General features: G+C 58.7%; 1 protein-coding gene across 2 annotated transcripts in view; it reads right to left on the minus strand.

Annotated features, from left to right (window-relative positions):
• Window positions 1–267: 267 nt before the first annotated feature.
• The window catches only part of LOC120397888 (casein kinase II subunit alpha-like), a 49,716-nt gene continuing 34,344 nt past the window's right edge, over window positions 268–15,639 (minus strand). For both annotated transcript variants that reach the window (XM_039524523.1, XM_039524524.1), the window contains 8 exons: window positions 10,959–11,018; window positions 9,688–9,771; window positions 7,094–7,204; window positions 6,284–6,385; window positions 4,001–4,101; window positions 1,983–2,131; window positions 1,004–1,093; window positions 268–749 (listed from right to left, as the gene is read on the minus strand). In XM_039524523.1, the coding sequence (XP_039380457.1) occupies window positions 634–749; window positions 1,004–1,093; window positions 1,983–2,131; window positions 4,001–4,101; window positions 6,284–6,385; window positions 7,094–7,204; window positions 9,688–9,771; window positions 10,959–11,018 (813 nt within the window). In that variant the 3' untranslated portion in view covers window positions 268–633. The remainder of the gene's footprint in view (window positions 750–1,003; window positions 1,094–1,982; window positions 2,132–4,000; window positions 4,102–6,283; window positions 6,386–7,093; window positions 7,205–9,687; window positions 9,772–10,958; window positions 11,019–15,639) is intronic.

Here is a 15,639-nt window from a genome sequence, read left to right on the forward strand (position 1 = left end):
ACCAGATCAATACTAACCCATCGGCACGTTCAGATGGAGGTGAGTGAGCGAGGGGACACGCCAGGGGATTCCAGCCCCTGCCTATGGCAACAGAGGGGAACAAATGATAGTTGGGGGTCAGACTAGATGATCAGAACGGTTCCTCTTCTGGCCTTAAAATCCGAGTTCTCCAGAAGGAGCATTACTAGCCTCAACCCTGGCTAGTGGTGGCCGCCCGAGAGACACTCCCTGCCCAGGATACACCAAGCCACTGGCCATGCTGTCCTGTTAGGGACATAGAAAATAAATTTTATTATCCATTTTAAATTTCTACATTGTCGTTGCATCACTAACCATGATCCTCATGAGAAGAATGCAGCTAACTCTTTACCCGGACAGACGACAAGATCAGCCTTCGGCCATAGCCACAGCGTTTGAGATCGTTACCGCACAGAGGGAAAAAGGAACCTGGTTTTGCTCTTTTTTCATACTCAACAGAAATACAAATAAAATTCCAGAGAGCCCCCCGGTTCCTGCCTTCTGGAAAGCTGCTGCTGCAGATGGCAGTGGGTCAGCGCTCGGCGGAAGAGGGCAGGAGCGTAGGAGGCAAGCACAGCCGTGGTGGAGCTCGAAGCCAGAGGCTGAGATCTGAGTTCAGGGCTGCACTCCAGCTGCAGCAGGAACCGGCGACCCCAGAGCGTTTGGAGAGGAGATGACGGGCGATGCGGCCAAGCTGCCAATGGGCTGGGCTGCAGACATTGAGGTAAGACCTGTGCCAGGGAGAGGGCAGAGAGTCAGGCCAGCAGAGGCAGCAAAGGAACAATGGCAGGGAGGGAACAGGCCAGAGGCTGCTCCTCATGGCACCCCCTAGCCCACTCTAGCGCGAAGGCCGGGCCCCCAATGCCAAGCCAGCTCCCTGGAGAGGCAGGCAGGTGGGTGGCACAGGAAGGGCAGCCCTTCCCATCTTCCCTGACCGGAGTCACTCCTCCTCCCTACCACAGGGCTCCAGAACACAGGACCCTACCTGCCAACATACTGGAGGAGCTGACAGGTGTGTTACTGGCTGACAGTCCAGCTGAGGGGCCCATCCTGGCTGGATCTTTCGCTATGGGATCTGCAAGGGAAAGGGTGAATGAGACGAGCATCCGTGCGCACAAGAGACTCCAAACCCACGGAGAGCTGGGTGCTTTCGGAGGGTCTCCCTCACCATCCCGGACAGCAGCAGCCATGGACAGCAGCAGCCACGCAGCAGGGTCAAAGGTGAAGCTACACCCAAGGTGGGGGAGGCAAGTGGGAAATCCGGGTGCTTGAACACAGGATGCTCCACTCCCGTGAGAGACGGGGAGCGCCAGCTCACTCTGCCAGGGCAGGCAAGGTGCCCCCGGGAACGCTGGCTATCAGCAGCCACGAAAGAGCACAGGAGAGACTCATTCCTACAGCAGCAGTGTGCATGGGGCTTGAGACAGGAGGTGACTCACTCCCTGCCCTGCGGAGTTTATCTACATCGGGCGTGTCAGCAAAGGGGAGGGAATCCAGCTCTTGGGGGGCTGCTCTCTCCCCACAGGGAGCAGCATGTCTGATTCTGATGGACAGTCGTCGCTTTACAGGTGCGGTGCCTGGGTGGGAACGGGCAGCGCTCGAGCAGGGCGTGGGGAGAAAGGAAAGTGCAGATGGCTGAGCAGGAAGAGAGAAGGGCAGAGGACCCAGAACTGACCCATGGGGCTGCCAGAGGGGCCGAGACGCTGCTCAGCGACAGAGCGGGCTGCAGAGCAGGTGTCTGCACCGAGGGGAGGTGCAGAAAGGAGGCTGCTGCCCAGACACGGGAGGGCACTGGCCGTGCTGTGGCCAGAATGACACTTGTCCAGGAGACTGGGCGGTCCCGGCAGTGCACAGCTCGAGGCGGGGCAGGGGCTGAGAGCCGAGGGCTGGGAGAGGGAATGGGGGCTGCCAGGACAGACTGGCTGGAGGAGAGAGAAGGCGACGCTGGCGTTGCTCCTACGCACAGAAGTACGGGTGCTCCATGGCCTCCCGGGCAGTGAGTCGCGTCTGGTGGTCGTAGCGCAGCAGCTTGTCCAGGAAGTCGAGTGCCTCCGTGCTCACGAGGTGCTGGTTCTCACTGTGCACGAAGCGCTCCCATCGCTTGCGGGAGTGTCTGCAAGGGAGACAGACAGCCTGGAACCCGGCCTGCTGCCCCTGGAGCTCCCCCTGGCTAACGCACGCCCCAGCCATCGGCACCCCAGGCTCTCTGCAGGCCCATGCACAGGCCCTGCCAAATTCACAGCCATGAAACACGTCACCGCCCGTGAACTCTGCTCCTGTGTGCGCTTTTACCCTGTGCTATGCAGATTTCACAGGGGAGAGCAGCATTTCTCAAATCGGGGGCCCTGACCCAAAAGGGAGTTACAAGGGCGGGGGCAAGGTTACTTTAGGGGGGTCGCGGTACTGCCACCCTTACTTCTGCGCTGCCTTCCGAGCTGGGGGTGGAGAGCGGCGGCTGTTGGCCGGGTGCCCAGCTCGGAAGGCAGCGCTGCCAGCAGCAGCGCAGAAGTAAGGGTGGCCTTCCGGCAAGCCCCCCCCCCCCAATAACCTCGCGACACCACCCCTACAATTACAGCACCCCGACGTTTCAGACTGAAATAGCTGATCATGAAATTTATGATTTTTAAAATCCTATGACCATGAAATTGACCAAACTGGAGAGTGATTTGGTAGGGCCCGACCCATACAGCATGCACCCGCCACAGCACGGTGACACCCCCGGAACTGTCCAGTACCTGCTTTCCCCGCAGATGAGACAGCCCCCAGCCAGAGACCCTGACTCCCCGAGATGGAGGAACCAGCCAGCCTCACTGCTCCGCTTAATCGCAAACCAGCACACGCCTGGTCAGCAGCTCCCGCTTCTGTTCTTCCTACATAGCCACCCACCGGGCTACATCGAGCCCCTGCTCCGGAGGTGCCCAGTGCAGGGATGTGGTTACCTCAGCCGAATCACCAGCTTTATTCTGCAGGGAGCTGAGGTCTCATCTGAGGGGCCTGATCCCTGAACTCCCCTGAACACAGTCAGAATTTGGCCAGGCACGAGGGCTAACCCGGCATCTCGGTGTCCTGAGAGCTTTAGCGTCTCGGTTTTATTACCAAACGAGTTCTTCCGTGAACCTGCTGCCACAGCCACCTGGACTCACGGGAATGGAGCTTCCAAGCGCAGGGGATTAGCTACACGGATTAGAGCCTCTCCTGCCCCCCACGTATGGGACCTGCCGTCTCTCTCCGACGCGTGGGGAGGGAGATTCCCTGTAGTTCTCCTAGACAATGCTTCAGCTTTGTCTAACGTCCCCAAAGTTTACCAATGAAATCCAGACCCCAGGGCCTCACTTTGAGGCCTCCCCAGAAAACAGCCGGCACCCCCGGCACCACACTGGGGGATGGTACATGCTCCGAGGGAAGAGCGCCCCCTGCTGAAGCACCCTTACCCCTTCCTGGACCCCGTTGTCTGGGGAAGGCTCCCATTCAAGGACTAAAGCAGCCTCAGTTTATCTCCTCGGAGCTTGACACCGGGTGTGAGTCTGTCACAGATCACGGATTCTGTGACTGTCCAGGACCCCCGAGACTTCTGCAGCGGCCAGTGCGCCTGATCCCAGGGCTGCTGGGGCAGTCTCAGGCCACCGTGCTGCCCTCCCCATCGAGCACCAGCGGCGGTCCTGGGCCGCTCCCTGCCCCAGAGCACCCAGGAGTTACTCGGGGGTATATAGTACAAGTCATGTTTACTGCCCGTGACTTTTACTAAAAATACCCGGGCCTAAATCGTAGCTTTAAGCACGGCCACTCCCTGCAGCAATAGCTCCAGCCCACAGACTGAGAGGCCAGAGTACAGCTCACCTCACCGGCTGGAGAAAAGGCCACGCAGGGGTGAAGCGGGGCCAGTGCAGTGAGACTGCACCTGGGGGAGGCTAGGTCAGCACATCCCCAGGGGAGATTCAGGGAGGGAAGCAGAGGCAGGAACTCCAGCTGCCCCGGCACCCACCTGCCTAGGATATCATTGAAGCGGGGATCCAGCTCTATGTTGTACTTGTCAATGTAGTCGTACAGATCCTCCGTTCCCAGCACCTTCGCGATCCGCACAAGCTGGGGGAGGGGAGAGAAAGAACCACCACTAAATCCAACGGCACGTAGGCAAATCCTACCCACGCGGACAGGGTCACCAGGCCACATCTGGGCCGTACGTGATTTTCCACACCAGCGGCAGAGCACAGAGCCAGAACGCGAGGCCTCGCTGCAGGCCTCCCAGCCCTTCACTGCCTGACACTGGGAGCCTTCGTGCCAAGCGCTCCAGGGACAACACACAGACAATGCAGACGGTGCTTGGATCAGAGCACGTCTGTAGGGATCGCCCCAGCCTTCCGAACACTCCTCTGGGGGCTGCCCGCTAACGGCCGATTTAACACCCCAGTGAGGTGCGATACACCAGCCCCTTCCTTCAGGGGCTAAGAGGGTGGGTTACAAGGCCCTAGGTCAGCTTTCAACAGAGCTAGACCATTGGCATCAGTAACGCCAGCACATCCATATTTACTGCTGCTCCCCGACTCAGAACGGGAGGGGAGCCCCGTGTAGGAGGATCCGCAGAGTGCAGTGAAGGGTCTCTGCTCAGCTGCTGCTGACAGCAGAGGTGACAGGCCAGCGGAGACCAGTGAGGGTGCAGGGGAGGGCCCAGGGCCTGGCTGACAGCAAGGTTTGATGGGCACTATGATTTCAGCTACATCTGCACGACAGAGCTGATGCCAGACGAGCCCCCTCGCATGGACGCCAGCAGGAGGAGATTTCCAGCCCATGTAGGAATAGCACCTCCAGGCAGCATTAGCTGTGCTGACAGCAGCTCCCGTCTGTTGGCAGAGCTGCGGTTGTCAGCACAGCTGGGGGGTTGCCAGCACAGCTATGGCACTCGGGCGGTGGTTATTTCACACCCACCAACACAGCCGTGCCAGGATATGTGTACACCAAGACCAGGACTACACCACACACTTCCTTTGGGATAACGACATCACTCCGGGGTGTGAAAAATCCACCCCCGAGCGACGCAGTTACACCGACCTAACCCCCCGTGTAGACAGCGCTGTGGGTGACACAGCTACCGAGGCGGGGTTAAGCCGGTGGAGAGCTGTCTCCTGTCGGCCTAGAGCATCTTCACCAGACGCGCTACAGCGGGACAGCTGCGCCGATGCACGTTTGTAGGGTAGCCCTGACACGAGCCTTAGACGCACGCGTGTTTGTCAGCTAAGACGTAAGGCCCTTTGCTCAAGGATGGCCTTTGTTCAGATGGAGCATTAACTTGGGAATGCCTTCTCCAGCCCACGTCAGGGAACGTTCTCAGCTTCAGCGGGCAGAGCTCTAGTGGTGTGGGGGGAAACGGGGGGGACAGAGCCCCAGTCTCGAGCACCTTGGCAGTTGTCTATAGCTCAATTAACACCCCCACCTGAGCTTCGCCCATCGTCACTCAGTGTCGACATGTTCATCTCCCAGGAGAAGCAACGGTGGGGGGAGCAGTGGGTGCCCCTGGCATGATGGAGGGGCGGAGTTGGGCTGCAGGGAGTCGCTGAAATACAGGGGTATGGGAGGGTGGCACACAGGGAGCTTCTGGGGGAATGGACGGATGCAACAAGACCCTGGTACGTGCAATGAACTCAGCCTACAGAAGCAACAAAGGGTGCAACCAGGGCTTAATTTGTGCCAGGGCTGAGCCCTCGCGCCGCCGGGCCCGGCCGGTCAGAGCCCCCGCGCCGCCAGGCCCGGCCGGTCAGAGCCCCTGTGCCACTCAGAGCCCCCCGCGCCCGGCCAGTCAGAGCCCCCGCGCCGCCGGGCCCGGCCGGTCCCAGCCCCCCGCGCCCGGCCGGTCAGAGCCCCCGGCGCCGCCGGGCCCGGCAGCTTCATTTATGAAAATAAAACAATTGCTTGAGCCTGGCCCCCCTTTGGTTACAAATTAAGCCCTGGGTGCAGCCCCCTAGTTCTCCTCGGGTGCCGCGCACACGAGGCTGCACGCACTGGTCGGATGTTGCACGCCTGCTTGTGCAGGTGGTTACTGTCCTGGTTCTCTAGAGGGCCGGTCTGTTGTCCCAGGATTGCTCCGGAGAGCTGGTGGCTGGTCTGTTCTAGGCCTGCTGGCAAGTGCAGGGCTGCCGGAGCCGATACTCTAGAGAACAGAGCACTGACGCAATCTCTCATCCAGCGAGTCTCACCTGGTTCGTGCAGAAAGACAGCTAGAGAGTAAAGGAGGGGCTGTGTGGGGTCCTGCACCCCGACACCCTCAGCTCACCTGGTCATAGTTATCATGGCCGTGGAAGAAGGGCTCCTTCCGGAAGATCATACTGGCCAACATGCAGCCTAAACTCCACATGTCCAGGCTGTAGTCATACATCTGGAAAGCCAAGGGGAGAGAGGTGGAGTCAGCAGCAGCTCCAAGCACCCCCAGCCAGCTACCACTGGCTCCGGAGAGAGATCAGGCCCTGCCCTCCTGCACCACAAACCCCGAGTTGATCCCTCAGCCTCCGGCAGAGAACAGGGGGTGTCAGTTTGGCTGACAGTTCCCCTTCCAAGATGCCGGTAGCCCAGGGCCCTCAGTCTCTTGTTCACAGGCCTGGGTTTCACCTGCATTTCATGGTCACTCTTCTACCACCTTCCTTTCTCCTCCCACCCAGAGGAGCCCTCCCAGCTGTGTCGCACTCGTTTATATTCATTGCCTCACTTGTCCCCCCGCCACACTCCTTTCAGCATGGCCTCATCCTGGCCAGGTCCCCTCCCCTGCATCCATGGTGGCCCTTTCACCCCTTGGACAGATTCTAGTTTGATGCCACAGTCTCTCTTTTCTCTGAGAATCAGCCCCAATGTCTTATCCTGTAACACCCCTTCTTAGGGGAGAGCTGCACAGACACTGCCCAGCCCTGCATGGTGTGTCTGGGGGCACAGAACAGCTGCACCCCCACCGCTTGCCAGTGTGTATTTCCACTCCCCCCCCAGGAGCCGACGAGGAACAGGAGCCCCGACCTGTACAAAGGCTGCACAATCGCTGCAAGGACCGGCACGGCCAGCAGCTGGCACTGTTCACCTGCTCGGCTTCTTAACGTACCTGGTAGTCTACCAAGAGCTCCGGTCCCTTGAAATACCTGGAGGCCACGCGGACATTGTACTCCTGCCCAGGGTGATAGAACTCAGCCAGGCCCCAGTCTATCAGTCGCAGCTGTAGTGGGAAAGAGACAGCGCCATTACCGGGCCAGCACTCTGCCCTTCCCAGGGGGATCTCAAGGCCAGGGAGACTCAGGAACCGCAGCGGAAAACCAGAAACTCTGCGTTTTCAGCTGCTGTGATAACTGGGCCTACAAACGTACCCTACTTGTGAGCGAACCTATCAAACCTGAGAACGTTTATACAGAGTCTCAGAAACCTAGAACAACAAATGCTGATGGGAAAAGGCGCAACTGGAGACAGACTGAATCAGCCCCAGACATAACTCAAGGACTGTGTTAAGATCATGCCTGGTAACCAGAAGGGTGGGACCTGAAATCAGGGAACAAAACTGGAATGTCAGAAATTAGGCCTAATTGGTGAACAAAATAAGGAGGAGAGGGAAGGGGTTTCCCACCATTTCTCCCTTTTGGGGTCCTCAAAAGGAGACTTTCTGGGGAAAAGCTGCCACCGTGACGCTGACTGCAAGGCAAGGGGAGGGGACGACTAAGCTTCACCATTATGGCTGCCAGCCCCACCCTAGCCCTGAGAGACGCCCTGCCCAGGCCAGGCCAGAGGGGGAAACTGACGACATCACCACCTCCACCATCTCTCGCTAAATCCCGAACACGTGTCTCCCCCTCCACCCCGTGTCCTTTTTCTTCCCTGCCTTATTTCTTCTCCTTCCCAGCCCTCTCCTTCTGCCTGCTGTCTAAAGAGCGTCTAGCGTAGTCAGACAAGACTGGACATCTTGTGACCAGAAAGGCAGCTAAATGCAATGCCCTGAACACCCAATGCTGCTACAAAGTTTGCCAAGTCTCGGAGCAGCTGATCAAACCGCATGCCATGCTAGTGTCTTCCAGCCGCGAGGCTGCGAGTCAGAGAACACCAGAGACAGAAGCTGCATTTGCTATCTTTGCTGCTTTGCATTCCCCTTGCGTGCGTGTTTGTCATCATTTCTCTCTTATGAAACGGGATTGGACTTTAGCAGCAGCTCCAGCCCATCTCTACCAAGGTCTCTCTTCCTCAAAAGGACAGTCATTCCGATCTTTAACAACAGCTAAGAGGCTGTCAGACCAGGGGCATTTTCCTTCTAAAAATCTCTGTCCAGCTAAAGGGAAAGGGAACAAGGGATGGTACTGAAATGAAAGCTTTACCCATCGCCTGACATTTCAAATGGTTTTCCTCCTTTTCCGTATCCTTCAGGAAAGGTTAAAAAGCGCGTTACTGGGGTGTTTGCCAGGGACTAAGCAGGCAGCTCTCCTCTGCGGACCAAACCCCAAACTCTGCTTAACACTGTTCAGTGCTGGACAGTTTCAGGTCACGTTACACCTTTGGGCCCATTTATTCCATCTCAATGAACACAACACATCTGAGGATCTCAAAGCACTTTCTAAATGTGAGCAAATTCCTACCAAGCTCCACAAACAGCCCCTTGAAGTAGGTCAATATTCGCCCCAGAGGGGAAATGACTTGCCCGAAGCCCTGCAGTAAGTCCGTGGCGGAGATGGGAAGGTGCTGTGGATAACTGAAGGGGAAGTGACCCGGAACAGGTGGGCCTGGCCTCACCTCCCCCGCAGAAGGAAGTGGCAGAACATGGCCCCTGAGAGAGAACTTTCTTTCCCTGCTAAGGATCACAGGAGTTTGCTGGCAATAGGTGGTTTTGCCCTTGACACGAGAATGACCAGCACAGCTCTCCGAGCAGCCTCCCTTTGAAGTCCTGGGGTTTTCAGGGTCCCAGATGGCGGCTCACTACAAAGGCTCTGGGAGCAATCTAAAGTTACAGTTACAAGCCCAAGTTACTGACAAACAGGTGGCAAATAAAACCGAGTTTACTAGATACAGGTGCGGTTTTTATGGGCACCTGTATCCCCAGACAACCAGGAGTGTTGGGGGACAGCTGCAAATTCATCACCCCAGGCTGGAGCCTGCTGGGGACCTGCTATAGCCAGGGCTGGTCAGTCTCTTTCCAGGCAAGGCTCCACTCCAACCCACTTGCTGCCTGCATACCACCAGCCCCCGGTTCCCACTGCCGCCATGTCCTCCCTGTCGGAGGTGGGAGCGAGAGACTGGAACACAGCGCGGGGAAAGGGCTGTGAGCATATTAGCCCCAAGCGGCACTAACTCAGCCGCCTGGCCAAGGGAAGCAATGGTATTAAAAGCACAGCTAAGCAAACTGCCGCTACATTTCTGATCAGGATGGGCCCGGTGTGTAAATGAGCCTGAGGGAGCACAAAGGAGAAGCATGAGCAAATGTGCACACGAGTGTGCAAGAGGAGGACTCTGGCTCTGCTATTTTCAGGAGGTTTCTTTATTGGGCCTTGGAAGCCGAGTTTGGAAGCCGGGGCTCACTGTGGGCGGGGGGCCGGATCAGCAGCAGCTGCTTTCCTCATCACACACACAAGTGAGCTCTCCGGTGCTGCTCAGCAGCGTGTCTCGGGCAGAGGAAGGGAAGAAAGGCACGTTCCAGTGCGGGCTTTTGTGGAGGCCCCACCGTACCTTTCTGTGCTCGTGGTCTATCATGACGTTGTGTGGCTTGACGTCTCTGTGCATGACCCCCATGCTGTGACAGTAATCCAGTGCCTGGGAACAGAACAGAGGCAGCGTCATGTCACTGACTAGCAAATCCCCCTGTGCACCTAGGCACAGTCAGTGCACTGGGCACTATCAGATGGAAGGTTTGGCAGCAGCTGTAGCAGAGGGAGAGAGTCACGGGCCATGCACCCGCAGGACCTTCGTGGCTGAACACCCAGAGCCGTCACCGCTTCACTGACACGAACCCCGAGATCTGAGCCCACACACTCTCCGGGCTCTGTTCAGGTGCAGCCCTTTTCCTGCCCCAGATAAGCCCCTAGGATTGATCACCCAATCAATATACTCTCCTGCTTCCGACCTCTCTGCATTCCTGCGGCAGGAAAATCGGGTCCTTTGTGACCAAACTCACCTAGAGGAGGGCTCTGCCAGGATGCTCAATTAAACCCCCCAGTAGCCACGGGCAGCATTAACGACCATACAGTGGTCTGCACTTCGGCTACCCCTGCTGCACTGGTGCCAGTTCCACCCCAGCCCTGATCTCTGGTTTCCCAAGCTGACCCCTGGCCTAGGGGTTAGTACAAAACTCCCAGGTTCAATTCTCAGTCGCAGACTCTCACCGGTCCGGCCCAGCGCCAAGGGTGAGACCTAGGGTTCATTTCTGCCTTGCTTCTCAAGCGCCCGCATTCCGATAGTCACAGGAGGCACCTAAGGAGCTGCACAATGGGATTGTGGCCAGCCTGTGGCTGGACGGGTGATGCTTGTAATGCAGGCCCAGGTGACACCTAGATAAAGCGCTGATTCCCCCTCTTCACGCCGGCCAGCCAGCTTAGAAAACCACACGCTCCCCCATGCAAGCTGCTTGCAACTAACGCCAATCCTGACACTGGGCCTGAAGTGGGGAAGGAGGATGGATGGTTTCTCAGGGTCACAGGACCTCAACCAGTCAGTGACTTTGGGACCTCCACATCCCAAGACATCGTCCCACTCACCAACAAACTCTACAGCCTGCTTCCTCCGCCCTGCCTGGGATTTACCTGTGAGCTCCTTGCGTTGCTGCTCAGGAAGCCATCCCACGTGACTAGCAGGCACCAACTCAGGGGCGTTGTGTAGCCAACTGGCTGCTGTGCCCTGCCTCCTGCCTTTGCATTCTGACTACAAGGAGGAGACATAGCACCTCACCCCCGGTCACTGCAATACAGAGCACCCACCCATCACCTCTGTCTCGGGGCACTCACCTTTAGGATTTCATACATGTAGAATCGAATGTCGAAGTCAGACAGCGTCTGGTACAATTGCTGCAAGCAAGGAATCGGAGCGCAGTTAATGACATGCCCCACACGCTTGTGCACAGCATCTTATCGTCTCCTGTAAGCTCTGGGGCAGTGACATGCGCGTCTATTGGCACAACAGCGCCGCTGCACACCACACAGCAAGTCGGGGCTCGCTAGCCCCCTGCACAACAGCAGGAATTGCACAACAGGGGAGGACTTTTGTGCTCAGCCCTCAGGCCCTGAAAAAGACGGTTACTCAGCTGTAGTAACTGTGGTTCTTCGAGATGTGTTGCTCCTATGCATTCCATGTAGGTGTGCGCGCCGAGCGTGCACGGTTCTTCGGAACATTTTTAGCCTAACACGGGCGGGCGGGGCGCCGGCGCTGCTGGAGCGGCCTATATATATATATATATACCCCCCGGCCCCCGTCCGCTCCTCAGTTCCTTCTTGCGGCTACTCTCCGACAGTGGAGGGGCGGGTCTGGAATGGGATAGAGAACACACACATCTCAAGAACACCCAGTACACTGAGGTGAGTAATTTCTTTCTCTTCTTGATGATTGCTGCAATTCATTTTAGGTGATTCCCAAGCCTTACCTAGGCGGTGGGGTCAGAGTGAGATGTGGCAGGAGTGCAGACTGCGGGAGAAAGGCTGCATCGTCTCATGGATTGCTGCTAGCCCAGGGGTGGAAGGGTGAGGCGTGGGGACTGGGACGAGGACCAGGTGACATGGGCCAGATGGGGCAGGAAGCGAAGGGCGCCAGTGCGGCAGAGGCGAGTGGCGCCTCGTAGAGGTGCCAGGCAACAGGCTCAGTATTAATGTTTGATGCATATCAAGAGATCCACGAATATCCGATGAAGGAGATGCCGGCTGCCTTTCCTCTGAGAGCTCAACACTGGCTCCAGAAAATGTCGGAAGGATTTTGTGTATGAATAAGAATGTCAGATGAGAGGACGTCCATGTAGTGCGACTAGCAGCTGGTCCACTCAGGCAGGCGTTGGGAAAAACTCAGGAAATGAGGCTTCTGGAAAACAGGAGAAGCACCAGGAGAAGGAAAGAAGGCTGAGGCCACTGGAAGGAGGATACCTGGGGGGGGAGGAAGGCGGGTGGAGTCACGGAGAAGATGGTGTGCAGCTGAGAGGTGGGCTCACTGGCTGACCCTGCGAAACTCGGCTGCTTGCTGAGATCTGCTTTGACGAGGTTATGGAGTAGCGTGCAGGAGGTACAGGATCATAGGGGGAGTGTGGTGGTCCCCAGGGCAGGGGCAGGTCCCAGAGCCTGCGGGAAACCGGGGATTGGGGGAGAAGCGGAGAGTCGGAGGACCTCGAGGATCGGGGAAGGGGGATCGCGGGATGGATCGGGTGCTGCGACTGCCAAGCAGTGGGACGCCTGAGACAGCTTGTGCAGACAGTTTCGCGAGACCAGGACAGGCAGCTCTTTGCCTTTGAGGGGAGGCTGTCCAGTATCATTGGAATAGGACGGGCCAGAGGATATGGGGAATCCTGTCCGGGTGGTATGGGTCGATCGCTTCGGTTTTTTTCCGCTGTCAGCAGTGGAGTGGAGACAGCAGAACACAGGGCTCCTCAGCTGGACCGCCAGCAGGTGGCCAGGCTGTCAGATGGAGGGAGCAGGTACTGGCTGCGGAGAGAGAGGACAGGTTACCAGGGCGGAGCCGGGAGCAGAGGGCGGCGACGTGTCGGCAGAGTGTAATGCAGAGCAGAGGATGGGAGCTCATAACTCGAGCAGGAGGCGGCAAGTGCTGTCTGCTGCGGGCCCGAGCGGCCGAGTATGGGAATGAGGCGGGGAGGAAGGAGCAAGCACACGCAGCCCGACCAGGGAGGAGGATGAGAGGCAAACGCAGGGGGACGGGCGCCCAGGGCGAGGAAAGAGGAACATCTCTGGGGGCTCTCTGGGGCTGGAGGACAGGAGGCAGCTGGAACTTCTGTTCTCAAACGTTGGAAAACGGCTAAACCCCGGGAGACCACTAAAATCACGGGACAGATCTGCTCTGGACGGCACGGGCCACCCGGCGGACTGCTCCGAGAGGTGAAGGCACTGCGCAGACGGTCGTGGGCGTTGCTCTGAGTAGGAAGTCCTAGTGTAGGCCACCCGGAAAATGGAGGAGAAGATCGGTCCCCACGTGCCATAACTCAAAACCATCGGCACCATTGTCGAGTCCCACATGGCTGGCCGCAACGAACATCGCCATGCAGCGCGGCGAGGCCCCCTGAGACCACCCGGAGGGAGCTCTCTGACATTGAGAGGGAGGGAGAGGGCGACTCGAGGAGCTGGACACTCTGTGTGGCTTGGACACCCCAGGCAGGCTCCTGATGTGAGGGTGGGTGGGGGCGGGACCGCAGCCTGCGTGAAAGAGACAGCACGACACGGCGGTCGGGCGGAACGAGCAAAGAACTGCAGCGCAGTAGTGGCTGAGCAACCATGTGTGAGGAGCGCGCGGTGGGCTGTGCGCGAAGGGAGGAGGCTGGCGGGCACGCGACCATCACAGTGGCACTGCTTGGCGAGGGTAGTACAAGAGGGTGACTGGGGGAGAGGAGGGGGCGGTAGCACAGAGTAGTGGGCAGGGAGGCGGAGGCAGCAGCAGAGAGAAGGAGAAGCTTGAACCAGGGGGCAGCTCCGAGGTGCAGGCAAGTTAGGGGAGGGTTGGCTGGGCAGCCCGGAGACAAGGGGCCACAGGCCAACTGGCGCGCTGCGGCTTGGCCCTCTGCCCGACAGGCTGGGGGAAACGCATGGCTTGTGACACGGTTAGCAGACATACCGTGGCCAGGGGGGCCTCAGACAGGCCAGTCGTCCGGACTGGATGTCGCTACGATGAGCCTTTGCCGATCCATGCTGGCCATGGCGGATGGGCAGCGCACTTGTAGCCATCCCGAAGAGGGGCAGAAATGGCGACCGTAAGCAGTGAGTGATGGTGCCAGCGAAGCGTTAGTCTCGGATGAGGTAGGGAATGATATGAGATGGGGTACCGCCCTCTGAATGGGTGAGTGTGAATTGTTATCAGTTCGAAAATAGGGGCCCACCAAGAGAGTCTCCGTTACCAGTTAGGAATGATTGTCCCCAGGGTTACCAAACCCGAGGCTGCTTAACTCTCTATGGATCAGTAGGCAGGCTGAAATGGCCTGGGATAAATACTTTATTCAAGGATGACTTGCTCGTGAAGTGCAAGCACCCCGCCTCATGATCGGCACCTCCTCTTCTGCAGGCAACCTGAGTAAAGCAGGCACCCCCTAAGAGGAGGAGCCATCTGTCTGGGGAGGGGTGGGGGGCGGGAAAGGGGTGGGGGGAAATTGCTGGTCTAATGAAAGCACCCACGGAGGAGCGACCTGGGGGGCAGCCAAGGGCTAGGGTCATTGGAGAGCGGAAAATAATGGGGAAGGGGAAGCCGCGGGACCTGGAATGACTGATGATGCGCCGAGATCCGAGTGGGCGCCCTGCTTGGCCCCGAGGAAGCGGAAACTTCGCCCGTTCCGGGATCGCCGATTGCGCTGCAAAGGTTCAGACACTGCAAGCCCTTTTCGGCATCATGCTGCCACCCCTGGATTGATTGGCGGGCGGAAACCTGCTGCTGGCCTGCGTGGTCTCGCGAGTCAGCAGTGGTAGCCGCTAGGGCGGCAAGGTGGCAATGCGCCATCAGCAGCCTCTGGCGAGCAAGAGTCCTCATTGTCCGAGAATAAGCCCTGCAGTCTCGCAGGGCATACTTCCTTGCTCTCAGGGGCAACCTGGAGCTCCTTGTGCATGATTGCACTATGTCCCTTCTGATTGTCTTCCCTCAAAGAGGTCAGTCAGGTCCAGTCCTCTTGGTCAAAAGTCTGTGGCCTAGCCTGGATAGTAGCCTTCTCCATCCTCTCTGCCTAGAGGGCTGTGAACCTGCTGGGACCAAGGCCGAGAGGAGACCTTCCAGTGGGAGAGTGAACTCGACCAACACAGTACCATCCCCAGGAGAGCAAGCAACTGATTTGTGCAGAGGGACAGGAGTATCCCATAGCAGCCTGTCCAGAGGCTCCTGGGTTGGCGCAAGTCCGGGGCGGATGGTTTGTGACCACTTTCGTACCAGTCAGGGTGTCCATTAGTACACGTCTCCGGCTCACAGCTGGCGGGGATTACCAGACCGGACACCTTACACCCGGGGCATTAGTGGACGGCGATGACCGGAGGTTAAGGGGCGGGACACTCCTACCAAGGAGGTCCTGGTGGGCGGGGCACGTGGTGGGGATCGATGGGATCGATCCCGCCACCGCCTCGTCGGGCGAGGAAGCGCGAGAGTGTGTGGTGACTCAATAGGCAGAGGGGACCTGAGGCCGGCTCAGAGGGGAGGCCGCCGCCTCGTGATGTTCCTCCCGCGGAGGCGCGGGGGAGAACGTGGGCGGAGCGATGGGAGGGGACTGATGGTGGCTTCCGCACACCCCATGGCCAAATGTCCCCGCCAGGGAGGGGCGCCTGCTGAGCGCTTGCGGCCCGGAGCCAGGCAGAGGTCGCTGATTGCCAGGTCTTGTCTCCCCATTGTCGTCGCGGTGCGGCGGTCGCGGCCGCTGCTGTCTGCCGCCGCGGCCGGGCGCCAGGCGGCGGCCGGCGGAGGAGAGGCGTCGCCCGGGCTGGCCCAGCCGCCGGCCGCGGCCGTCCGTGGCCT

Source organism: Mauremys reevesii, linkage group 2 (genome assembly GCF_016161935.1).
Source record: "Mauremys reevesii isolate NIE-2019 linkage group 2, ASM1616193v1, whole genome shotgun sequence".
Classification (NCBI taxonomy): Eukaryota; Metazoa; Chordata; order Testudines; family Geoemydidae; genus Mauremys; species Mauremys reevesii.